Source organism: Coregonus lavaretus (genome assembly GCF_964263955.1).
Source record: "Coregonus lavaretus genome assembly, chromosome: 22".
In the NCBI taxonomy this organism is placed as follows: domain Eukaryota; kingdom Metazoa; phylum Chordata; class Actinopteri; order Salmoniformes; family Salmonidae; genus Coregonus; species Coregonus lavaretus.
In genome coordinates, this window is record NC_140009.1 from 4,886,536 (window position 1) to 4,912,419 (window position 25,884).

General features: G+C 43.3%; 2 protein-coding genes across 5 annotated transcripts in view; one reads left to right on the forward strand and one right to left on the reverse strand.

The window, feature by feature from the left end:
- Nucleotides 1–25,884, reverse strand: part of LOC311149472 (uncharacterized protein) — a gene marked incomplete at both ends in the record, with an annotated part of 790,865 nt that overhangs the window by 55,515 nt on the left and 709,466 nt on the right. The window lies entirely within an intron of this gene.
- Nucleotides 1,251–25,542, forward strand: LOC311149397 (SPRY domain-containing SOCS box protein 1). 4 transcript variants are annotated; one of them, XM_084186577.1, is made up of 3 exons: nt 1,251–1,451; nt 7,251–8,049; nt 23,545–25,542. In XM_084186577.1, the coding sequence occupies exons 2-3, from the start codon at nt 7,362–7,364 to the stop codon at nt 23,670–23,672; spliced, it is 816 nt and encodes a 271-aa protein (XP_084042703.1). In that variant the 5' UTR covers nt 1,251–1,451; nt 7,251–7,361; the 3' UTR covers nt 23,673–25,542. The 4 variants fall into 4 exon arrangements, 3 of the variants coding, with proteins under 3 accessions (XP_084042703.1, XP_084042701.1, XP_084042702.1); XM_084186575.1 differs by having other exon boundaries at nt 1,256–1,451; nt 7,090–8,049; XM_084186576.1 differs by having other exon boundaries at nt 1,271–1,451; nt 7,254–8,049.

Below are 25,884 nucleotides of genomic sequence, written 5' to 3' on the forward strand. Positions count from 1 at the left end.
ACTTATGGCCTTATACAGCTCATTCAGTGCAATCTTAATGCCAGCATTGGTTTGTGGTGGTAAATAGACAGCCATGAAAAATATAGATGAAAACTCTCTTGGTAAATAGTGTGGTCTACAGCTTATCATAAGATACTCTACCTCAGGCGAGCAAAACCTTGAGACTTCCTTAGTATTAGATTTTGTGCACCAGCTGTTGTTTACAAATATACACAGACCGCCACCCCTTGTCTTACCGGAGTCAGCCGTTCTATCCTGCCGATGTAGCGTATAGCCCGCTAGCTGTATGTTGTCCATGTCGTTGTTCAGCCACGACTCTGTGAAACATAAGATATTACAGTTTTTAATGTCCCGTTGGTAGGATAACCGTAATCTTAGGTCATCCAATTTATTCTCAAATGATTGAACGTTGGCTAATAGGATTGATGGAAGAGGCAGTTTACTCGCTCGCCGTCGGATCCTTACAAGGCACCCCGACCTACGTCCACGATATCTCCGTCTCTTTCTCATGCGAATGACGGGGATTTGGGCCTTGTCGGGTGTCTGTAGGATATCGTTCGCGTCTGACGTGTTGATTAAAAAATATTCGTCCAATACGAGGTCAGTAATCGCTGTCCTGATATCCAGAAGCTCTTTTTGGTTATAAGAGACGATGGCAGAAACATTATGTACAGAATAAATTACTAATAATGGTACAATTGGTTAGAGGGCTGTAAAACGGCAGCCATCTTCTCCGGCGCCATTATCTGGAAGGCCCTATTGAGCCCATAGTTTTACATTTACATTTTAGTCATTTAGCAGACGCTCTTATCCAGAGCGACTTACAGTTAGTGAGTGCATTTCATTTTCATACATTTTACCTTTGTATATCCTTGTCACAGTCCATTGCTCCTCAGGGTTGTCAAATGAAAGAAACACTTCAATGTTGCCTCAGTCCGGTGCATAACTGAACAGTCACTGACCAGGTGTTTCCCACAGGACAAGTCATCTCAGGACCTTGCTATAATAAATAGTCCCATAAATAAAAAGCATTTATATGGCGGAGTCGCTCAGTCGGGAGGCGCTTATATGTATGGGTGTATTCATTAATGCACACAGTAGAACACGTTTTGCAACGAAAACGAGAGTTTCTATTGGACAAATTCAGTTAGGTCCCTCCCCGTTTCGTTCCGTTTGCTTTCGTTTAAGAAACGTTTCGCAACAGAATCGGGGTAATGAACTCGCCCCTGCTGGGAGCTATTGGACCACGTGACTGGATAGTAGACGTTAGGGCAGCCATCGTTTTACCTAATTCATGTCCAACCCAAAATGGGAAAGAGGTGCAAGGACTGGAGAGGATAGATCGAACAGCAATGGAATAGCTTGGGAATTATGTTTAAATTGCAAAACCTCGCTTTTCCAATCCTCTCTGTAGATTTTATTGGTTGTAAAGAAGAAGTTACCGAGCCAAGGTGAGTTTTATTTCGTTCGTTTGTGTTTTTTGTAGATCTTTTGTTTCGGCGTTACTTTGGCTTTCCTGTCTGAATAATTGACTATTCAAGGTTTTAGACGCAAACAATACATGTCATGAAGAGGGATATAGCTTCGTTGATTTATCAAGTATCAAATGCCACGAAGTCAGAGTTGTATTAATTTATTTTCAACAAGGAATCTCACCAATCTTTGCCGCCACACCCGCACGTATCTACATGATTACGACTAGTGACACGCTTCCTGTGTTAAGGCTACAAAGTAACCGTACATTCACCTTGTTAGTGGGCCAGTCCAGTGGTCATAGCTGACTTCCAGCTGGGGTGTATGTTCTGTGTGTGTGTTAGCTAATAGGGAGTAGCCTAGCTACCTTGCTATATAGGTCAGGTAATGGCTAACTCACTCCATCAGCTGCCATGAGTGTGGTACGTTTTAGAAAAGCTGTAGCCTCAATTTAGCAATACGATAGACTTGCTAAGTGCCATAAAACAATTGTTATTGTGTGCAATGCATTCAACTGATTGTCTAGTAATTAATTGGGCTACTGTCATACCATAACCAACCGTGTCTGTCGCATTTAGGTCCCAAAACAGCTCTATAGTACCAGGCTAGCTAGATCCTGTAATAGGAGATATATCAGGGTTGGTACCAGGCTAGCTAGATCCTGTTATAGGATATATATCAGGGTTGGTAACAGGCTAGCTAGATCCTGTTATAGGAGATATATCAGGGTTGGTACCAGGCTAGGTAGATCCTGTTATAGGAGATATATCAGGGTTGGTACCAGGCTAGGTAGATCCTGTTATAGGAGATATATCAGGTTTGGTAACAGGCTAGCTAGATCCTGTTATAGGAGATATATCAGGGTTGGTACCAGGCTAGGTAGATCCTGTTATAGGAGATATATCAGGGTTGGTACCAGGCTAGCTAGATCCTGTTATAGGAGATATATCAGGTTTGGTACCAGGCTAGGTAGATCCTGTTATAGGAGATATTTCAGGTTTGGTACCAGGCTAGGTAGATCCTGTTATAGGACATATATCAGGGTTAGTACCAGGCTAGCTAGATCCTGTTATAGGAGATACAGGCGCAGGTAGCTTAGTGGGTAAGAGCGTTGTGCCAGTAACCGAAATGTCGCTGGTTCTAATCCCTGAGCCGACTAGGTGAAAAATCTGTCGATGTGCCCTTAAGCAAGGCACTTAACCCTAATTGCTCATGTAAGTCGCTCTGGATAAGAGCGTCTGCCAAATGACTAAAATGTAAATGTAAAATTAGATATATCAGGGTTGGTACCAGGCTAGCTAGATCCTGTTATAGGAGATATATCAGGGTTGGTACCAGGCTAGCTAGATCCTGTTATAGGAGATATATCAGGGTTGGTACCAGGCTAGCTAGATCCTGTTATAGGAGATATATCAGGTTTGGTACCAGGCTAGCTAGATCATGTAATAGGAGATATATCAGGGTTGGTACCAGGCTAGCTAGATCCTGTAATAGGAGATATAACAGGGTTGGTACCAGGCTAGCTAGATCCTGTAATAGGAGATATATCAGGGTTGGTACCAGGCTAGCTAGATCCTGTAATAGGAGATATATCAGAGCATCCAGCCAGCAGCATCACTGTTCGTGGTCACTTCTTGACTGGGTCATTGGTGACAGTCCTCTGTTTCAGTACTGTAGCGTCTGTACTTCAGCCGCAAGACCGTTAGAATTGTGACGTTATTATGATTGCAGGTCGACCTACACACCTAAACTAAATCTTAATTTGACACAAAAGAAGTTCAGCCTAAATGTGGACTCGGTCAACACAAGAGACTAGTGTTCCCTTGGCTAAATCCTTTAGAGTCCCCGTCTGCATCTCAATCAGCTCCTTACTAACCCAGGGGCCTGGAAACCCCCAAGACAACCAGCTACAGGACTGCAGGACCTAACACACCAAAAACACTAGCCTCTCTCCTCCTCCACCTTCGCTCACATTCATTTATGGATGAGAGTATATGAATAGGGACGGGTACAAACACAACAAGCATCCAATGTGTTGCATCATAGTGTGTGGCTCAGGCAAATGTTCCCGCAAACGTCCTTAGATTTTAACTAAAAGTCGAAACAAATGCAGGAATTCCGCCAATATTGGCAGACCACCAGGAAAGGGGTAGTAGTTACCATCGCTATTCGCTAATCATTTTTAAATGTAATCTCTTTATGCTATTACCTATAGCCTGTGAAGCGTGTGGTTTAAAATTCAGAACTTGTCAGCACAACAGTGGTGGTTCTTCTGAGAAAGGGGGAATGAAGGGGGAAAGAATGGTTAAGGTGTGTCCCAAATGACACCCTATTCCGTACATAGTGCACTACTTTTGACCAGAGCCCTATCAAAAGTAGTGCACTACATAGGGAATAGGGTGCTATTTGGGTCACAAGCCTAAGTCTGCAGCACAAAGCATGTGCAAATTAACATGTTTCATTCTCCCTGGCCTGAGGCCCTGAAGGCTGGACAGGCATTGAGAAGGACGATTGTTTACATCAGGCTGTGATCCCAAATCACTCCCTATTTAGTGCACTACTTTTGACTAGGGCCCTATAGGGCGCTGGTTAAAAGTAGTGCACTATGTAGGAAATAGGGTGCCATTTGGGACGTGGACCCAAAGAGTGGCCACCGGCTGCTGGGGTATTCTTCCCCTCTGTTTGGCCATCACTGAGGAGACATGCCCCATTTAAATGGTTGTTTACTTGCATTAGAAAAAGAGCCAAAACACTTCTCAATGAACTCTTGTCTACAATTCAATTAGTGTGCCCTAACCTTTCCCTTCTCAGCAGCAGCTAGCACGGTTTAGTTCCTGGTACCACAGTTCCCTGGATGTCTTTAGTTCCCCGGCTGTATGGTACCACAGTTCCCTGGATGTCTTCAGTTCCCTGGATGTCTTTAGTTCCCCGGCTGTATGGTACCACAGTTCCCTGGATGTCTTTAGTTCCCTGGCTGTATGGTACCACAGTTCCCTGGATGTCTTCAGTTCCATGGATGCCTTTAGTTCCCTGGCTGTATGGTACCACAGTTCCCTGGATGTCTTCAGTTCCCTGGATGTCTTCAGTTCCCTGGCTGTATGGTACCACAGTTCCCTGGATGTCTTCAGTTCCCTGGATGTCTTCAGTTCCCTGGCTGTATGGTACCACAGTTCCCTGGATGTCTTTAGTTCCCTGGCTGTATGGTACCACAGTTCCCTGGATGTCTTTAGTTCCCCGGCTGTATGGTACCACAGTTCCCTGGATGTCTTCAGTTCCCTGGATGTCTTCAGTTCCCTGGCTGTATGGTACCACAGTTCCCTGGATGTCTTTAGTTCCCTGGCTGTATGGTACCACAGTTCCCTGGATGTCTTTAGTTCCCCGGCTGTATGGTACCACAGTTCCCCGGCTGTATGGTACCACAGTTCCCTGGATGTCTTCAGTTCCCCGGCTGTATGGTACCACAGTTCCCTGGATGTCTTTAGTTCCCTGGCTGTATGGTACCACAGTTCCCTGGATGTCTTTAGTTCCCCGGCTGTATGGTACCACAGTTCCCTGGATGTCTTTAGTTCCCTGGCTGTATGGTACCACAGTTCCCTGGATGTCTTCAGTTCCCTGGCTGTATGGTACCACAGTTCCCTGGATGTCTTCAGTTCCCTGGCTGTATGGTACCACAGTTCCCTGGATGTCTTTAGTTCCCCGGCTGTATGGTACCACAGTTCCCTGGATGTCTTCAGTTCCCTGGCTGTATGGTACCACAGTTCCCTGGATGTCTTTAGTTCCCTGGCTGTATGGTACCACAGTTCCCTGGATGTCTTTAGTTCCCTGGCTGTATGGTACCACAGTTCCCTGGCTGTCTTTAGTTCCCCGGCTGTATGGTACCACAGTTCCCTGGATTTCTTCAGTTCCCTGGATGTCTTCAGTTCCCTGGATGTCTTCAGTTCCCTGGCTGTATGCTTGTCCCCTAGCAACATGTGCTATCTTCTGTCCTAACAACATGGACAGAACTACGGACAGAATCGATCAGACATGCTAATGATCGTAAATTACACAGCTGAGCTGAGCCAGTAAAGTGCATCATTTTGTTCATTGGACTTCCTGTTAGACAATGTGAACTCGTGGCAATAAACACATTTTGAATTTGATTTGAACCATTGATTAAAGTTGGCACTTGGTGCAATATAGGTGAGTAGTGGTGCAATACAGTGTTCCAAGCTACGCCAACTGTTGCTTAAGATTGCAACATTTTGAGTGGGGCAAGAAATGGTCAGAAACGGGTCAGGGCAAGTAGTGCACTATAAAGGGAATACGGTGCCATTTGGGCCGCAGAGTCTGTGGTCTGTAGCTCTGTCTAGTGGCTTGGCACTGCAGTCGCAGACCAGTAGCCTCGTGTTTTCTTGCCCTGGAAAACCACAGACAGTAACAGCATGTTTTATGTTTTTTAAGCCTGAAGTTGTATGATTGCTTTTCCTGTTATCCCCTGACCAGACGATTGTATAATAGGAAATGGTTCGAGATTTCTGCCCTCTTATTTCCTATTTTTGGAAATTGTGGGCATAGTTTTAGTTTGTCTGAACAGGGTGAAGTTTTACAGCAGAGATGGAAATCCACTGTATATTCCCTGGTTGTCTCACGGTCTGTCTTTCCATTGGCAATAGCAGGGCCTCCCAGTTGCAAATAATGCTGTTATTATTTGGTTTACACACCCAGATCAGACTTCCTCCTCGAAGGCTGTCAGTTATTTTTTCATGCTGATAGTAAATTTAGCTGGAACAAGCAGACCTGTTTAGCTGGAAAAACATGAAATCGAGTTCAGCTAATCAATTCTCTCATCATTCCAAATTACTGACTGGTGAGTTCAAAGTTGTATTTTTATGCCCTGTTATTGAGTTATTTAGGCATACTAAGCCTTTTCAGGATAGGAATTCCTTTCAGCGATGAGTGATGTTGCCCTCAACCTTGGTGGAGTCATTTTATGGAATATTTCAAATATTGTGAAGACCGAATGATTTCATAATGTTGTAATCTGCTGTAGCTCCATTGGTAGAGCATGGTGCTTGTAACGCCAGGGTAGTGGGTTCGATCCCCGGGACCACCCATACACAAAAATGTATGCACGCATGACTGTAAGTCGCTTTGGATAAAAGCGTCTGCTAAATGGCTTATTATTATTATTATTATTATTATTATTATTATTATTATTATTATTATTATCTGTTCCAGTGATTGGACACAGTTTAATATGAATATCAACATCCAAGCCCTCTATAGTGTTTTTAAAGGCCTGCTGCACGTATATAGCCAGCCATAGTCGATTGATTAGCCAGCAGCTGTGGGTTAAAGCGCTGAACTGAGGCAGTTATGAAATGCTAATCTCATATAATTAGCAGATGCTTTTTATCCAAAGTGACTTACAGTACATTGAGTGCATGCATGTTTAGTATGTGAACCCTGCGTGTGGGAATTTAACCTACGACCTTGCTATTAGCTCCAGGCTCTTACTAACTGATCCACACAGGACCATATTATAGTGATTGGGGAATAGGATATGAGTTGTTGGTGACTAACGTTCAACCTCTCTTCTCCTCCTTCATCTTCCCTTCCTCCTATTTCTTCCAGGTGGGTTTAAACCAGCACCTGGCCTGATCCTGTTACCTGGTAACCAGTAACAGGGCACCAATCCTAGCCTCCTGATTGGCTGTGACAGAAGCGGTCTGTGCAGAGCAGGGGGCAACCGAAAACTAACTGCTTTGCTCCCCCCTTCTTTTCTTTGTTTTGAGGAGGGAGGGGGAGGACTAGGGAGGAGGACTTGGCAGGAGAAGGAGAACCGCAGGAGGAGGCCTCGGCAGGAGGAGGAGTGCTCTGTGTGTGTTCTAACTTCTCAGAGGAGCATGGGGCAGAGCGTCCCTGGAGGCATAAAGACTATTGACATGAAGGACCCGGCGTTCAGGCCTCTGGAGCTGGCAGCTCTGGACCACGCCAAGCCCTCCAGGCTGGACCTGCTGCTGGACATGCCCCCTGCTGGACAGGAGGTCCAGATGCAGCACTCCTGGAACAACAACGACCGATCCCTCAACATCTTTGTCAAGGACGACAACAAACTGGTCTTCCACCGGCACCCCGTGGCTCAGAGCACGGACGCCATCCGGGCCTGTATCGGCTACACCCGGGGGCTGCACATCTGGGAGATAAACTGGGCCATGAGACAGCGGGGAACGCACGCCATCGTCGGTGTGGCGACAGGAGACGCGCCTCTTCATTCTGTAGGCTACACGACCCTGGTGGGTAATAACCACGAGTCCTGGGGCTGGGACCTGGGACGGAATAAACTTCACCACGATGGGAAGAACCAGCCCAGTAAGACATACCCTGCATTCCTGGAGCCGGATGAGACGTTTCTAGTCCCCGACTCGTTCCTGGTAGTGTTGGACATGGACGAGGGGACTCTGAGCTATATAGTGGACGGACAGTACCTGGGGGTGGCTTTCAGAGGACTCAAGGGGAGGAAGCTGTATCCTGTCGTCAGTGCTGTGTGGGGGCACTGTGAAATACGAATCCGGTACATCAATGGACTTGATCGTAAGTAGTGTCTGTAACAGAGCTCTCTAACCCTGTTCCTGGAGAGCTAACCTCCTGCAGGTTCACAACCAGCCCTGTTCCTGGAGAGAGAACCTCCTGTAGGTTCTCACTCCAACCCCAGTTGTAACTAACCTGAGTCAGCTTATCAACCAGCTAATTATTAGAATCAGGTGTGCTAGATTAGGGTTGGACTGAACCTACATGACTGTAGCTCTCCAGGGACAGGGTTAGAGAGCCCTGGCCTATAATATGATATTTTCTTAACTGTAAGGGTTCAGGGTTGGCTTTGGTGTGTGCTCTGAGACATGGTTTTAGACTTTCTAAATGCAATAGGAGTCTACTACAGCCACGTCTCACAGCCAGCTGAAGTCCTGGGCGCTTTGGAACGTTCAGAAATATGCTATGTAGAACAAACATGCCTCTCTGACATGCATTAGGACAGGGTTCTTCAACTCCGGTCCTGGAGGGCCAAAACACCTCTGTTTTTCATCCTCTCCTTCTAATCAGGGGCTAATTCAGACCTGGGACACCAGGTGAGTGCAAATTAACTACCAGGTAGAAATAAAAAAAACAGAAGTGTTTCGGCCCTCCAGGACCGGAATTGAAGAACCCTGCGTTAGGATAAGGAATCATGTTGGCTCTAGTTATGACATTTTCTATCTGTAACGTTTGAAAACATTAGGGCTACTGCTTGTGTTCCTAGCTATCCCTTAATAATTCCTCTCTAGCTTTAGTAGAAGTGTCTGTCTGGACATTGGGTTGTGGTTGAAATCAGGGTGGGAAATTTAACTTTTTGCTCCACCAGTCACTGGCAGGTAAATGGAGAAAAAAAAATCTACCAGCCACTGCTTTTACCAGCGAAAAATATTTTTCCCATAATTACACAAAATCACAAATAACTGAATGAGCGTTCTTTTGTAATGTTTTAAAACAAGAAATGTATTGCTAGTATGAAGTAATGTGGTATATTGCTCAATTACATTTGTGACCTGAGTATTTTTAAACAGTTATGTTAAAATAAATAATTTTGATACAATAGTCAAACGGAGAAACAGTTGTACAACTGAACATCAAGAATCAACGAAAGTGCCTGCGCTGCCGCAAAATGCTCCGTGTTACGGCTTATTTTATTATTATTATTAGTTCAGGGCTCTAACACTGACCGTTTTTACAATGAGTACATAAGTTGTTATTTAGGAACACACAAATAAATGTAGGAACACAGTGAAATTATTTGAGTGTTTTTTAATGATAAATGACTAAAATATTTTTGTAGTGTTACACGCTCAATCAAGCACAATGTACCCCCAAATATGAGTCATTCGGTGAGAGCAAAATGTTCAGCTGCCCCTTTTTTAAGTTTAACGGCACTTGTCTGTCTGTCAGAGATGAGAATCTCTGTCTGCGCTAGCAGCAGAGAGTTGCAGCAAACACGAACTAATATTGAAAAACAACCTAATATATGTGAACAAAACGATGTAACTAGCCAAGAAACACCAGTACGAAGTCCCACTTCAGTAGCCTTTCAGGTCAATTCAACCAACTTCTACATTTTGGCTTTGGATTGACCAGCGTCGCTGCACAGCTATTTTCAGGTCTCTCCAGAGATGTTAGATCGGGTTCAAGTCCAGGCTCTGACTGGGACACTCTAGGACATTCAGATACTTGTCCCGAAGCCACTCCTGCGTTGTCTTGGCTGTGTGCTTAGGGTCGTTATCCTGTTGGAAGGTGAACTTTCACACCAGTCTGAGGTCCTGAGCGCTCTGGAGCAGGTTTTCATCAGGTATCTCTCTGTACTTTGCTTCGTTCATCTTTCCCTCGATCCTGACTAGTCTCCCAGACCCTGCTGCTGAAAAACATCCCCACAGCATGATGCTGCCACCACCATGCTTCACCGTAGGGATGGTGCCAGGTTTCCTCCAGATGTGACGCTTGGCATTCAGGCCAAAGAGTTCAGTCTTGTTTCTCATGGTCTGAAAGACTTTAGGTTTCTTTTGGCAAACTCCAAGCTGGCTTTCATGTGCCTTTTTACTGAGGAGTGGCTTCCGTCTGGCCACTCTACCATAAAGGCCTGATTGGTGGAGTGCTGCAGAGATGGTTGTCCTTCTGGAAGTTTCTCCCATCTCCACAGAGGAACTTGGTAGCTCTTTCAGAGTGACCATCGGTTTCTTGGTCACCTCCCTGACAAAGGCCCTTCTCCCCCGATTGTTCAGTTAAGCCGGGTGGCCAGCTCTAGGAAGAGTCTTGGTGGTTCCAAACTTCTTCCATTTAAGAATGATAGTGGCCTCCATGTTCATGGGGACCTTCAATGCTGCAGAAATTTTTTGGTACCTTTCTCCTGATCTGTGCATCGACACAATCCTGTCTCGGAGCTCTACGGACAATTCCTTCGAACTCATGGCTTCGTTTTTGTTCTGACATGCACTGTCAACTGTGGGAAATTATATAGACCGGTGTGTTCCTTTCCAAATTCATATCCAATCAATTGAATTTACCACCGGTGGACTCCAAACAAGTTGTAGAAACATGTCAAGGATGATCAATGGAAACAGGATGCACCTGAGCTCATTTTCAAGTCTCATAGCAAAGGGTCTGAATACTTATGTAAATATGGTATTTCTGTTTTTTATTTTGCACAAATTTCTAAAAAACTGTTTTTACTTTGTCATTATGGGGTATTCTGTGTAGATTGATGAGGATTTTTATTTATTTATTCAATTTTAGAATAAGGCTGTAACGTAACAAAGTGGAAAAAGTCCAGGGGTCTGAATACTTTCCGAATGCACTGTACATGTCCTCGAAATAGTCTAAGTTAATCTAATATAAGTCAAGAAATCTGTGATTTAATTTAGACGTTTTTGCTGAGGAGATCTTAGTTGCCATCTCCTATACAGTGAGGGAAAAAAGTATTTGATCCCCTACTGATTTTGTACGTTTGCCCACTGACAAAGAAATTATCAGTTTATAATTTTAATGGTAGGTTCATTTGAACAGTGAGAGACAGAATAACAACAACAAAAAATCCAGAAAAACACATGTCAAAAATGTTATAAATTGATTTGCATTGTAATGAGGGAAATCAGTATTTGACCCCCTCTCAATCAGAAAGATTTCTGGCTCCCAGGTGTCTTTTTTATACAGGTAACGAGCTGAGATTAGGAGCACTCCCTTTAAGAGTGTGCTCCTAATCTCAGCTTGTTACCTGTATAAAAGACACCTGTCCACAGAAGCAATCAATCAATCAGATTCCAAACTCTCCACCATGGCCAAGACCAAAGAGCTCTCCAAGGATGTCAGGGACAAGATTGTAGACCTACACAAGGCTGGAATGGGATACAAGACCATCGCCAAGCAGCTTGGTGAGAAGGTGACAACAGTTGGTGCGATTATTTGCAAATGGAAGAAGCACAAAATAACTGTCAATCTCCCTCGGCCTGGGGCTCCATGCAAGAGCTCACCTCGTGGAGTTGCAATGATCATGAGAACGGTGAGGAATCAGCCCAGAACTACACAGGAGGATCTTGTCAATGATCTCAAGGCAGCTGGGACCATAGTCACCAAGAAAACAATTGGTAACACACTACGCCGTGAAGGACTGAAATCCTGCAGCGCCCGCAAGGTCCCCCTGCTCAAGAAAGCACATATACAGGGCTGTCTGAAGTTTGCCAATGAACATCTGAATGATTCAGAGGAGAACTGGGTGAAAGTGTTGTGGTCAGATGAGACCGAAATCGAGCTCTTTGGCATCAACTCAACTCGCCGTGTTTGGAGGAGGAGGAATGCTGCCTATGACTCCAGACCTTAATCCCATAGAAAATCTGTTAGAGGGAGCTGAAGGTTCGAGTTGCCAAACGTCAGCTTCGAAACCTTAATGACTTGGAGAAGATCTGCAAAGAGGAGTGGAACAAAATCCCTCCTGAGATGTGTGCAAACCTGGTGGCCAACTACAAGAAACGTCTGACCTCTGTGATTGCCAACAAGTGTTTTGCCACCAATTACTAAGTCATGTTTTGCAGAGGGGTCAAATAATTATTTCCCTCATTTAAAATGCAAATCAATTTATAACATTTCTGACATCCGTTTTTCTGGATTTTTGTTGTTGTTATTCTGTCTCTCACTGTTCAAATAAACCTACCATTTAAAATTATAGACTGATCATGTCTTTGTCAGTGGGCAAATGTACAAAATCAGCAGGGGATCAAATACTGTGGACCATAGGAATTGGCAAGAGAGCACAAACAGATCTGGGACCAGGCTTTTCTGGTGTACGTTAATGTTTTAATGGGCCCAACCTTTGACCTTTGTTACACCCAAGTTAATTACATCAATAAACACTGAACTTGTGTGGGCACTCTATTCCCTACACTACTTTTGACCACAGTTTTGAGCACAATTTCGTTTATTGATGTAATGAACTTGGGTGTAACAGTACATTCAAAGGTTGGGCCCATTTAAAACACATTACTGCACACCAAGGTTACACCAGAGAACTGAGGATTTGTAGCCTGGTCCCAGATCTTTGTGCTCTCTTGCCAGTTCCTATGGTCACTGTTAATGTATAGGAGTTGGCAAGACAACACAAACAGATCTGGGACCAGGCTAGAACAGACTACAGTTAGGCTATCTGCTAGTGCTGTTTTCCCAAACTTTAGCCAATTCAGCAAGACCACCTAAACAGATATGGGACCAGGCTAACAGGTAGAGACATTGATTCCAACTACTATGTAAGCCAGTTGGGCACTACCTGATAATGTGCCACTGGCATCGTGATTACATTTGATCCCTCTGTCCTAGATCTCTCTGTCCTCTGTGCCCCAGATACAACAGAAAATTAATCATTTAACAAACCTGTTGATCACTTTGATCTAGGTTTGGGTAACATTTTCTGTAGTAAGGAGTCGAAGGAGAATAGTCCTTTTCAAGTAATCACTGATCTGACATAACTAGAATGGTGTACTGTAAAGCCTGTCGCATGCTTCCCAGTCGAAACAACAGTTCCCACACATACTGAACAAAAATATAAACAGAACATGCAACAATTTCAACGATTTTACTGAGTTACAGTTCATATAAGGAAATCAGTCAATTGAAATAATTTTAGTAGGCCCTAATCTATGGATTTCACATGACTGGGCAGGGGTGCAGCCATGCATAGGCCAATCCACTTGGGAGCCAGGCCCACCCACTGGGGAGATGGACCAGCCAATCAGAATGAGTTTTTCCCCACATAAGGGCTTTATTTCAGACAGAAATACTCCTCAGTTTCATCAGCTGTCCGGGTGGCTAGTCTCAGACGATCCCGCAGGTGAAGAAGCGTCCTGGGCTGGCTTGGTTTCACGTGGTCTGTGGTCTGCGGTTGGACGTACTGCCAAATTCTCTAAAACGACGTTGGAGGCGGCTTATGGTAGAGAAATGAACATTCAAGTATTTGGCAACAGCTCTGGTGGACATTCCTGCAGTCAGCATGCCAATTGCACGCTCCCTTAACATTTTACATTTACATTTTCGTCATTTAGCAGACGCTCTTATCCAGAGCGACTTACAAATTGGTGTGTTCACCTTATGATAGCCAGTGGGACAACCACTTTACAATATATCAAATAATTTTTTTATTTTTGGGGGTGGGGTAGGGGGAGGGTAGAATGATTACTTTTATCCTATCCCAAGTATTCCTTAAAGAGGTGGGGTTTCAAGTGTCTCCGGAAGGTGGTGAGTGACTCCGCTGTCCTGGCATCGTGAGGGAGCTTGTTCCACCATTGGGGTGCCAGAGCAGCGAACAGTTTTGACTGGGATGAGCGGGAACTGTGCTTCCGCAGAGGTAGGGGGGCCAGCAGGCCAGAGGTGGATGAACGCAATGCCCTCGTTTGGGTGTAGGGACTGATCAGAGCCTGAAGGTATGGAGGTGCCGTTCTCCTCACAGCTCCGTAGGCAAGCACCATGGTCTTGTAGCAGATGCGGGCTTCAACTGGAAGCCAGTGGAGTGTGCGGAGGAGCGGGATGACGTGAGAGAACTTGGGAAGGTTGAACACCAGACGGGCTGCAGCGTTCTGGATGAGTTGTAGGGGTTTAATGGCACAGGCAGGGAGCCCAGCCAACAGCGAGTTGCAGTAATCCAGATGGGAGATGACACGTGCCTGGATTAGGACCTGTGCCGCTTCCTGTGTAAGGTAGGGTCGTACTCTGTGAATGTCGTAGAGCATGAACCTACAGGATCGGGTCACCGCTTTGATGTTAGCGGAGAACGACAGGGTGTTGTCCAGGGTCACGCCAAGGTTCTTTGCACTCTGGGAGGAGGACACAACGGAGTTGTCAACCGTAATGGCGAGATCATGGAGCGGGCAGTCCTTCCCCGGGAGGAAGAGCAGCTCCGTCTTGCCGAGGTTCAGCTTTGAGGTGGTGATCCGTCATCCACACTGATATGTCTGCCAGACATGCAGAGATGCGATTCGCACACCTTAAAACTTGAGACATCTGTGGCATTGTGTTGTGTGACAACTGCACATTTGAGTGGCCTTTTATTGTCCCCAGCACAAGGTGTACCTGTGTAATGATCATGTTCAATCAGCTCCTTGATATGTCACAACTCTCAGGTGGATGGATTATCTTGGCAAAGGAGAAATGCTCACTAACAGGGATGTAAACTAATTTGTGCACCAAATTTGAGAGAAATAAGCTTTTTGTGTGTATGGAAAATTTCTGGGGTGTTTTATTTCAGCTCATGAAACATGGGACCAACACTTTACATGTTGCGTTTTTATATTTTTGTTCAGTATATATTATTACTATTTATGACATTTTTGTATGATTTGGTGTTCGGCAGGTTTTTTGGGGGGGCTGTTCGCGCGCACAATTTTTTCTTGGGGCACGTCGAAGTTCGGTAGCCGAAGTCAACACCCCTTCATTGGTGAACAGTACTACTACTAGTAGGAGTCAACTATGGACGCGATTCTTCAACTAAGTGTTTGTCAGTCAACGAGAGACGACTAGTTTTAATCCTAATTTTTTCACTTGAAAAATATTGCATCAAACATCTTAGTTAGATGTAAAATTGTGCGACTAAAATCTCCTCATCAAAAAATTGCAGCAATTACAAATTTCTTGATTTACTGTATAGTAGATTAACAGACTATTTTGAGGAAGTGTATACTGGCTATGTTGCTACGGCGTCTCAAGAGGGACAAACAGTAATATTGCCACTTTTTCTTTTTCTAATTTTTCAAGCGAAGATCTTTTAAGGGAGGATGCGAGGCACAGATGTCCACTTCGCTTAGCCGAGTTCTTCTAGGAGTAAACCGAACCTAGTATGCTGGCGCCTTAAGCCTCAAGCTCTCCATTGCATTGCTTTCACCAATTTATGTCATGTCAGAAGCCAGGAAGGAAGAATATTCAAACTGGGCCCAGGAGTTGTTCCTCACCATGTGATCTGACCATGAAAAACTCTGGCCCCTAGATTCCGTCTCTAGTCTAGAACGTCTCATTATGCCGTGAGACCGTGAGAGCTTGATGCTCTCTCTCCCTCCCCAAAGGGCTTTATTGGCATGGGAAACATATGTTTACATTGCCAAAGCAAGTGAAATGGATAACAAACAAAAGTGAAATAAACAATCTGAAATGAATAGTAAACATTACGTTACTCTGAAAAGTTAGACATTTCAAATGTTCTATTATGGCCATGTACAGTGTTGTAACAATGTGCAAATAGTTGAAGTTAGGGCTGGGCGATATTGCCAAAATACGTATCATATTACAGTATTTTTGACTATTTTGTGTTTTTTGAATAATAAAAGTTCTAAATTTGCTTTTTGAGTAGTGCGTGACCCTAGGGTGGCAACACATACATTCTAAGTCAATGGGTCTTTCTCCATTCTGATTTGTTTTATACTGTTCAATTCAACTACAACCCAAAATAATTACTGCATTTCCTCATTTGAGATCATTTGCACACTGCCACGTAGGGCTGCACGATATGGGTAAACAATCAAAGCCATATTTATGTTGCAATTACGATTTGACTTGCGATTTTAGAGCAAAAACACTTGGGTGAACTGTTGGAATCATGGAAATAGAATGATGATTACATAGTTAGAATAGAATAATGGGCACTTTGAATACAGTGTTGTTTGACAAGACAACGAATGAAAATGCCAGGGAGGAGTTATTGTGATAGGGTAGGAACCAAAGTGTTTCCTTGGGGACCCTCTTTGGCTATGTTGAATGTTTTCTCTTAGCTACGTCATGTAGCGAACATATTCATGCTTCGTATATTCCTGTTTGATTTAGAAGATACTGTTGCACAAACAACATGCTGATGTAGTTCTACACCATCACTGGTATTATCAGGCTGTATAGCTAGTTACGTTTGCTCTGGCTCAGTACATTTTATTAGCTAGCTAACTAGCGATTAGCATTAGCGGCTAACACGATCCAGTCCCAACTAACTAGCTAAGGGAAAATAAATATGGGTTGTATAGTGCATTCGGAAAGTGTTCAGACCCCTTTTGACTTTTTCCACATTTTGTTACATTACAGCCTTATTATAAAATTGATTAAATAAAAAACATGTCCTCGTCATTCTACACACAATACCCCATAATGAAATGTTTGCGAATTTAATAAAAAAAAACAGATACCTGATTTACATAAGTATTCAGACCTTTTGCTATGAGACTTGAAATTTAGCTCAGGTGCATCCTGTTTCCATTGATCATCCTTGAGATGTTTCTACAACTTGATTGGAGCCTACCTGTGGTAAATTCAATTGATTGGACATGATTTGGAAAGGAACACACCTGTCTATGTAAGGTCCCACAGTTGACAGTGCATATCAGAGCAGAAACCAAGCCATGAGGTCGAAGGAATTATTCGTAGAGCTCTGAGACAGGATTGTGTTGAGGCACAGATCTGGGGAAGGATTCCAAAAAAATTCTGCAGCATTGAAGGTCCCCATGAACATAGTGGCCTCCATCATTCTTAAATGGAAGAAGTTTAGAACCACCAAGACTCTTCCTAGAGCTGGCCGCCCGCCAAACTGAGCAATCGGGGGAGAAGGGCCTTGATCAGGGAGGTGACCAAGAACCCGATGGTCACTCTGACAGAGCTCTAGAGTTCCTCTGTGGAGATGGGAGAACCTCCCAGAAGGACAACCATCTCTGCAGCACTCCACCTATCAGGCCTTTATGGTCGAGTGACCAGACGGAAGCCACCCCTCAGTGAAAGGCACATGACAGCCCGCTTGGAGTTTGCCAAAAGGCACCCAAAGGACTCTCAGACCATGAGAAACAAGATTCTCTGGTCTAATGAAACCAAGATTGAACTCTTTGGCCTGAATGCCAAGCGTCACGCCTGGAGGAAACCTGGCATCATCCCTACTGTGAAGCATGGTGGTGGCAGCATCATGCTGTGGGGATGTTTTTCAGCTGCAGGGATTGGGAGACTAGTCAGGATCAAGGGAAAGATGAATGAAGCAAAGTACAGAGAGATCCTTGATGAAAACTTGCTCCAGAGCGCTCAGACTGGGGCGAAGGTTCACCTTCCAACAGGACAATGACCCTAAGCACACAGCCAAGACAACGCAGGAGTGGTTCCGGACAAGTCTCTTGAACCCGATCGAACATCTCTGGAGAGACCTGAAAATAGCTGTGCTGCGATGCTCCCCATCCAACCTGACAGAGCGTGAGAGGATCTGCAGAGAAGAATTGGAGAAACTCCCCAAATACAAGTGTGCCAAGCTTGTAGCGTCATACCCAAGAACACTCAAGGCTGTAATCGCTGCCAAAGGTGCTTCAACAAAGTACTGGGAAAGGGTCTGAATACTTCTGTGAATGTGATATTTCAGTAATTTTTTGTAAATTTGCTGACATTTCTAAAAACCTGCTTTTGTTTTGTCATGATGGGGTATTGTGTGTAGATTATTGAGGGGGAAAAAACAATCATCCATTTTTAGAATAGAACGTAACAGTGGAAAAAGTCAAGGGGTCTAAATAATTTCAGAATGCGTTATAGATAATGTTACTCAGTGGACAGTTTATTAGGTATACCACCCCGTTCACATGGTTCACTCCTACAGACAGTCAGTCACGTGGCCGTGGCTTGCTATATAAAGCAGGCATCGAGGCATTCAGTTACTGTTTGATGGAACGTTAGAATGGGTAAAACGAGTGACCTAAGCGACTGAGTGTGGTATGATCGTCGGTGCCAGGAATGCCAGTCAGAGTATCTCAGAAACAACCGACCCCCTGGGTTTTTCACGCACAACAGTGACTAGGGTTTACTAAGAATGGTGCGACGAACAAAAAACATCCAGTCAGCGGCAGTCCTGTGAGCGAAAACAGCTTGTTGTTGAGAGGTCGAAGGAGACTGGCAAGAATCATGCAAGCTTACAGGTGGGCCACAAACAGGCAAATAACGGCGCAGTACAATAGTGGTGTGCAGAACAGCATCTCAGAATTTACACTTGTCACGGATGGGCTATTGCAGCAGGCGACCACACCGGGTTCCACTCCTATCGGCTAACAACAAGAAGTGTCTCCAATGGGCATGCGTCCACCAGCACTGGACAATTGAGTAGTGGAAAATAATTGCCTGGTCCAATGACTCTCGGTTCCTGTTGTCATGCTGATGGCAGAGTCAGGATTTAGCGTAAGTAGCATGAGTCCATGGCGCTATCCTGCTTGGTGTCAAGGGGTACAGGCTTGTGGTGTAATGGTATGGGGAATGTTTTCCTGGCACACGTTAAGTCGCTTGATGCCAATTGAACAATGTTTGAACGCCACCGCGTATCTGAACATTGTTGCTGACTAGGTGCATCCCTTCATGGTACTAGATAGGTGGACTTAATAAACTTGCCACTTAGTGTTGAAGAGGGTGGGGCTTAAGCTGCTACCCTGCCTCACCCCACGGCCCTGTGGAAAGTAATATTATTTTGCTCATTTTTACTGAACACTTGTTGTTTGTGTACATGGATTTTATAATGTATGTTTTTCCCCCAACACCGCTTTCCATCCATTTGTATAGCAGACCCTCATGCCAAATTGAGTCAAAAGCTTTTTTTGAAATCAACGAAGCATGAGAAGACTTTGCTTTTGGGTTGTTTGTCAATTAGGGTGTGCAGGGTGAAAACGTGGTCTGTCGTACGGTAATTTGGTAAAAAGCCAATTTGACATTTGCTCAGTACATTGTTTTCACTGAGGAAATGAACTAGTCTGCTGTTAATGATAATGCAGAGGATTTACCCAAGGTTGCTGTTGACGCATATCCCATGGTAGTTATTGGGGTCAAATTTGTGTCCACTTTTGTGGATTGTGATGATCAGTCCTTGGGTCCAAATATTAGGGAAGATGCCAGAGCTGAGGATGATGTTTAAGTATAGCCAACTGGAATTTGTGGTCTGTATATTTTATAATTTAATTTAGGATACCATCAACACCACAGGCCTTTTTGGGTTGTGTTACAGCCTGAATTCAAAATGTATCTCACCCATCTACACACACACACACACACAATGACGAAGTGAAAACATGTTTTTAGACATTTTTGCTAATTTATTAGAAATTAAAAGCAGAAATCTCATTCACGTAAGTATTCACACCCCTGAGTCAATACTTTGTAGAAGCACCTTTTGGCAGCGATTTTCTGGGTAAGTCTCTAAAGCTGTGTTCACATTGGAGGTTTGAAGTGACTCAAACCCGATTTATTGGCATATAAGATTTTTTTTTTTTTTGTCTGAACAGCCAAAAAGAACATGGAATCGGATATTTCAAGCCACAATCAAGACAGATCCTAATCTGATTCCTGGCCATGTGACTTGTGTCTGAATGGTCAAATCTGATTTATTTGCCCTCAAGTGGTTTTTAGACTTATTTGGCATATCTTGTTGCTTGCTAGCTACTCTGACAGTTTGACAAGAACGTGGTAGCCAACTATCTTGTTAATTGTTTAGAAAGAAATTAGTGAATGTGCTAGAAAGCTAAACAGCTAGCTAGTTGACTGCTGTGGCTAGCCAAAAAGGACTTGTTTTGAAAATTGGATTATATTATACTTTGAGGCTTGATGTGTTCTTACACTACGATTTTGAACATTCAAAGCAACTGGGAAACGCCCATGGCAGGCATTGTCACCTTAGCTTGCTACACAACTTCTGAGTGATATGAAGCACGAGCACCACCACCAATCAGCCTACACCACTGTGCATACACTTGTCGTTACTATGACAACTAGCATAGCCATGTCAGCAAATGACCGCTGTCTGAACACAAACGCATCCGATTTGGTCACTTGTAACTTGCTGTTTGGACATTCAGTAGTTCATAACGGATTTGAAAAACAAAACTGATTTGAGCATTAAGGCCTGCAGTGTGAACAAGGCTTAAGAGATTTCCACACCAGGGGCAGGTTGCACCAGTTGGTCTTAAATGCTAGGTCGGGCGTAGCTACGTCCGACTTTGGGATCAGAATTGACACCTGTTGCAAAAATAAGACTAGTCGTAAAGTCCGGCGTAAGCAATGCGTGTTCATATATATATATATATATATATATATATATATATATATATATATATATATATATATATATATATATATATATATATATATATATATATATATATATATATATATATATATTTATTTCTATATATATATTTATTTCTTTATTATATAGAATATTTGATGCTTCATAATGATGGTTGCTAGGCAGCGTCCGTTACTAGGCTGTTACCATCCTTGTGGCAGTTCTAAACTTTGCAAGGCATGTCCCATCACTTCGCATAGCCCACCACTAAGCATGCACGTTTTCTCAACCACAACTGGATGGATCAATCAATAATTACTGTGGGAATAAATATCACTGAATGACAGAGATATTGGAATAAAGTAGTCTAATGCCATTTGAAGGCATTTATCATATTGTTGCTTACTGAGTCATCAAAACAAAAAGTGTCATTTGGATTTTTTGTACCCCCATTTTCATGATATCCAATTTAGTCTTCCAAACCCTCCCCTAACCCGGACGACGCTGGGCCAATTGTGCGCCGCCTCATGGGTCTCCCGGTCGTGGCTGGCTGCGACACAGCCCGGGAACTAATCCGGGTCTGTAGTGACGCCTCAAGCACTGCGATTCAGTGCCTTAGACCGCTGCGCCACTCGGGAGGCCCATTTTGAAATACTTTAAAGAAATCGCTGTGTGTGGTCAACTAAAATTTCAGCACCGTTATGATTGGAACAGTGTTATCGCGCTGGTTTGTGACAAGCGTGGGGACTCTTTATATCTTGATAAATTAATCAGATTTTTGTTTTCACAATCTCTGTTTTGTATATTTGGTTATAATTAGGCTGGGAAAATGTTAGCCAAATTGAGGTGAGTGTTCATGATGATAATCTTAAGTCTAGTTAGTCTAACAGTGTTATCAGAACATTTTGCTAGCATGTTATGTAGCCTACGCTAGGCTAGTATAACAGGTGGATTATTCTGCTCTTCACTCGCGTAGTAGCCTAGGCTATATCCCGACTAAAAGCCCTTGACTTGTCTGATAATCAATCAGTGATTTTGTTTCTCTGTGTATTTGTTTATTTGATCTCTGGCTGGGCAGCTCATCTATTACTTTGCTAATATCTGATCAGACACATTTAGCATGCTATAATGTAGCCGCTAATATCTGATCAGACACATTTAGCATGCTATAATGTAGCTGCTAATAGCTGATCAGACACATTTATCATGCTATAATGTAGCCGCTAATATCTGATCAGACACATTTAGCATGCTATAATGTATCTGCTAATAGCTGATCAGACACATTTATCATGCTATAATGTAGCTGCTAATATCTGATCAGACACATTTAGCATGCTATAATGTAGCTGCTAATATCTGATCAGACACATTTAGCATGCTATAATGTAGCCGCTAATATCTGATCAGACACATTTAGCATGCTATAATGTATCTGCTAATAGCTGATCAGACACATTTATCATGCTATAATGTAGCTGCTAATATCTGATCAGACACATTTAGCATGCTATAATGTAGCTGCTAATATCTGATCAAACACATTTAGCATGCTATAATGTAGCATAAATCAAGTGTATTATTTTGGTACTTACTCGCACATAGGCAACTCGAAAAGGAGGTTGTGAGATGTGAACACAAGACTTGCATCCTTTTTGAAAATATAGATTGCTATTCTATGCGTATCATGATGAAGATGAGTCCCAATTTTAACACCCTACACCTTCTCCCTACTAGGTGTAGAATCTAGGACCGGGCGTAGCTCACGACCAGGTGGTGCAACAGGCTGCCGATGTGCCCTTGAGCAAGGCACTTAACCCTAATTGATAAGAGCGTCTGCTAAATGACTAAAATGTAAATGTATAATTTCTAGGTCGGGCGTGGAGTTATGACCCACAGGTGCAACCGGCCCCTAGATTGTGCAACATTTTCCCATTTTTATATTTGATTATTTTCTCAATTCTTCAAGCTTTTGTCAAATTGGATGTTGATCATTGCTAGACAACCATTTTCAGGTCTTGCCATAGATTTAAAAGTAGATTTAAGTCAAAACTGTAACTCGGCCACTCAGGAACATTCACTGTCTTCTTGGTAAGTAACTCCAGTGTGGATTTGGCCTTGTGTTTTAGGTTATTGTCCTGCTGAAAGGTGAATTAATCTCCCAGTGTCTGGCGGAAAGCAGACTGTGCTTAGCTCCATTTACGTTCCTTTATAGGGCGCAAACATATAACACTTTGTATTCAGGACAACAAGTGAATTGCTTTGCTACATTGTTAGCAGTATTACTTTAGTGCCTTATTGCAAACAGGATGCATGTTTTGGAATAATTTTTTTTCTGTACAGGCTTCCTTCATTTCACTCTGTCAATTAGGTTATTATTGTGGAGTAACTACAATGTTCTTGATCCATCCTCAGTTTTCTCCTATCGCATCCATTAAACTGTTTTTAAAGTCACCATTGGCCTCATGGTGAAATCCCTGAGTGGTTTCCTTCCAGCAACGGAGTTAGGAAGGACACCAGTATCGATACACCAGCCAAAGTCTAATTAATAACTTCACCATGCTCAAATGGATATTAAATGATTGCGCACAGTGAGTCCAAGTCCATGCAACTTATTATGTGACTTGATAAAGCAATTTTTTTACTCCTGAACTTATTTAGGCTTGCCATAACAAAGGGGTTGAATACTTATTGACGCAATAAATTTCAGCTTTTAATTTCTAATTAATTTGTACACATTTCAGAAAATTATTCCACTTTTGACATTATGGGGTATTGTGTGTAGGCAGGCCAGTGACAAAAAAATCTAAATTTTATCCATTTTAAATTCAGGCTGTAACACAACAAAATGTGGGAAAAGTCGAGGGGTGTGAATACTCTCTGAAGGCGCTGCTGTGTATGTCTCTCTCTCACTCTCTATTTAAGTTCAACTAAAATGTAGACGTCTATATTGCTGTGCTGTACTCTAAATCTGTCTCCCTCCTCAGCTGAGCCTCTCCCTCTGATGGACCTGTGTCGGCGCTCTGTGAGGGTAGCTCTGGGCAGAGAACGACTGAGTGAGATCCATGCTCTGCCCCTACCAGCCTCGCTCAAGAATTACCTGCTCTACCAATGACCCCTCAGCACAACAACATAGAACATGACTCAGATCCATGGTCTGCCCCGTCTGTTCCCTCAATACATACACAGAACACGCTTCACCCTTGCTCTCTCTGTCTCTGGGATTTCCCCTCTCCGGAGGGTAACCAACCAGTTCCACGATTCAACACATGACTCCAGCCTCTGGGTTTAGGACTCTGACTCATCCTTCCCATCCCTCAGGGCTGGTTTGTACCAATCACATTTTACGACGGAGTGAGAACACCATTGTGTGATGCTTGGAGTGTTCAGGAAGCTGTAGACACCGTGGTTGGTGATGGGTCAAGTCTTCTTTCGGGTTTTTATAATCCTGTTTTTATGGTTTACTTCAATTTATATATACTGGGATATCCATGTCTGTGATGGACATGACATGCAAAGGACTTTATGCCGATCTTTACTGGTCCTGAGGACTAGGAGATGACTGCCACAGTCGTACTCCAGTATGTCTGTCTGTCTGTGTGTATGTTGAAATGCAATGAGTTTGATGGTACGTAAGTCTGTTGTGACCGCAACACCTCTTAATAGTGATTTGACTTTGTCTCTCCTTTTCAGTATGTCTTTTTTAAATGAAATATCAATCAAGTGATTGCTGTGTGACATGTCCTGTTGGTAAATAGTTAGATTATTGTGTTGGAATCAAACCCCCCCCCCCCCCCCCCCCTCTTCAGGGCCCTTGTGTGGTATAATAGATTAGTTAGTTGCGTGTTGAAAATATATTTGTAAGCATTTTCTACGCATAAAGATGGTACCATTTCTCATCTTTACCTGTTGTTCCTCTTCAATGGTCGATCAGGAAATAGTACTCCCCTTTTTATATGCTTAAGATTTTATGAGATTTCCTTGGAAGGTTTGATAAAGTTAGTACTCAGTAGATGAATGGTGGATCTAGCCCGGCGATGACCCAGCACTGACCTCTGATGTTTAATAAGGAGGTGATACATCTCCATTTCTCCTGGAAGCAGCAGCAGCACCGTAGTTTGTCCCTCAAGGTGACCGCACACCTCCTACCCCCACCCTTTTTTTAAAGGATCAGTTCACCCAAATTTAAAAAAATTAAAAAATAAAAGTACATCTTTGTTTCCTGACATTGTAAGCAGTCTATGGACAAGGACAGAGTGCAATCCAAGCTTTGGGTTTGTTTACCTAGACTCCCGTTACCCATAGACTGCTTTCAGGGTAAGAAAGTGTCATTTTGTCATTTTGGGGTCGAACGGTCCCTTTTTAACTCTGTTCTGCTGCACTATCAGGTTTTCTCCCTGCAATATTCGAAACGCCTGTTTTGTGTTATGTACTGTTGGGGGACATCGTAGATTTGAAGATGGTTGTTTTTTACTGAAGAGGTTTTTATATAAACTGAAGGATGACATCACTGTGAGCATTTCTAGCATGCACCAGCAGACAGTTTTGTCATTGCCCACAAAAGCCAATACAATCACTGTACACTGTCCATGTTCTTTCTCTCTGCTTTGGACCCGTACATAGTGTTTCATGTATTTAGAGGACTTGTTTGGGTATAGGGGGGATGGTTGTGGGGGATTCTGAAATGTAAGCGTATGTGTGGTGATGTCATCGGAAGGTATGGTGTCTTTTTTAAAAATTAGTTAACCATTTTGTTTTGTTTTAGTTGGAAAGCATATGTTCAAATGGCACCCTATTCCCCGTATAGTAGACTACTTTTGTTTTAATGGTCAGGTGTAGTCCGTGTGTGGCGTTGTGCTGAGTGTTGACCATGCTGCGCCCATCCGGTTTTTTATCTCCTTCTAGTTTGCAACATCTCATTTTTCTTTGTGTTTCTTTATGTAGATGGTTTGTAACTACCTAATAAAAGTTGATTTCAAATTATATTTTCTGTTGCGCTGTCAAGTGACTTGTGTGTAATTTTGTGGGGTCCTCGAAGTATCGACAAGGTAATAGAACCAAGTGTGTGTGTGTGTGTGTGAATCGAAATGGAACTGAATTGTGTAAAGTTTGAAATATGGTAGACATTTTGAATCTCATCTGTTGCTTGCAATGATCATGGGTTTGATTCCAGCTGGGGCCTCCCATATGAAAAATATGCACACGCTTTGGATAAAGACGTCTGATTGGTAGGAAATGGGAGCTCCGCCAGCATCTTCCTTATCTAGCCGTCAGGGGATGCTAAAGAGCAGATACTGGCCTTCTGGCATCAACTACCTGTTTGACCA

Bases quoted from the DNA above. Each gene is read 5' to 3' on its own strand.
- LOC311149397 (XM_084186577.1), top strand. From the start codon at position 7,362: ATGGGGCAGAGCGTCCCTGGAGGCATAAAGACTATTGACATGAAGGAC. The intron at 8,050-23,544 runs GTAAGTAGTGTC...CTCCCTCCTCAG, and splicing joins GTACATCAATGGACTTGATC to CTGAGCCTCTCCCTCTGATG.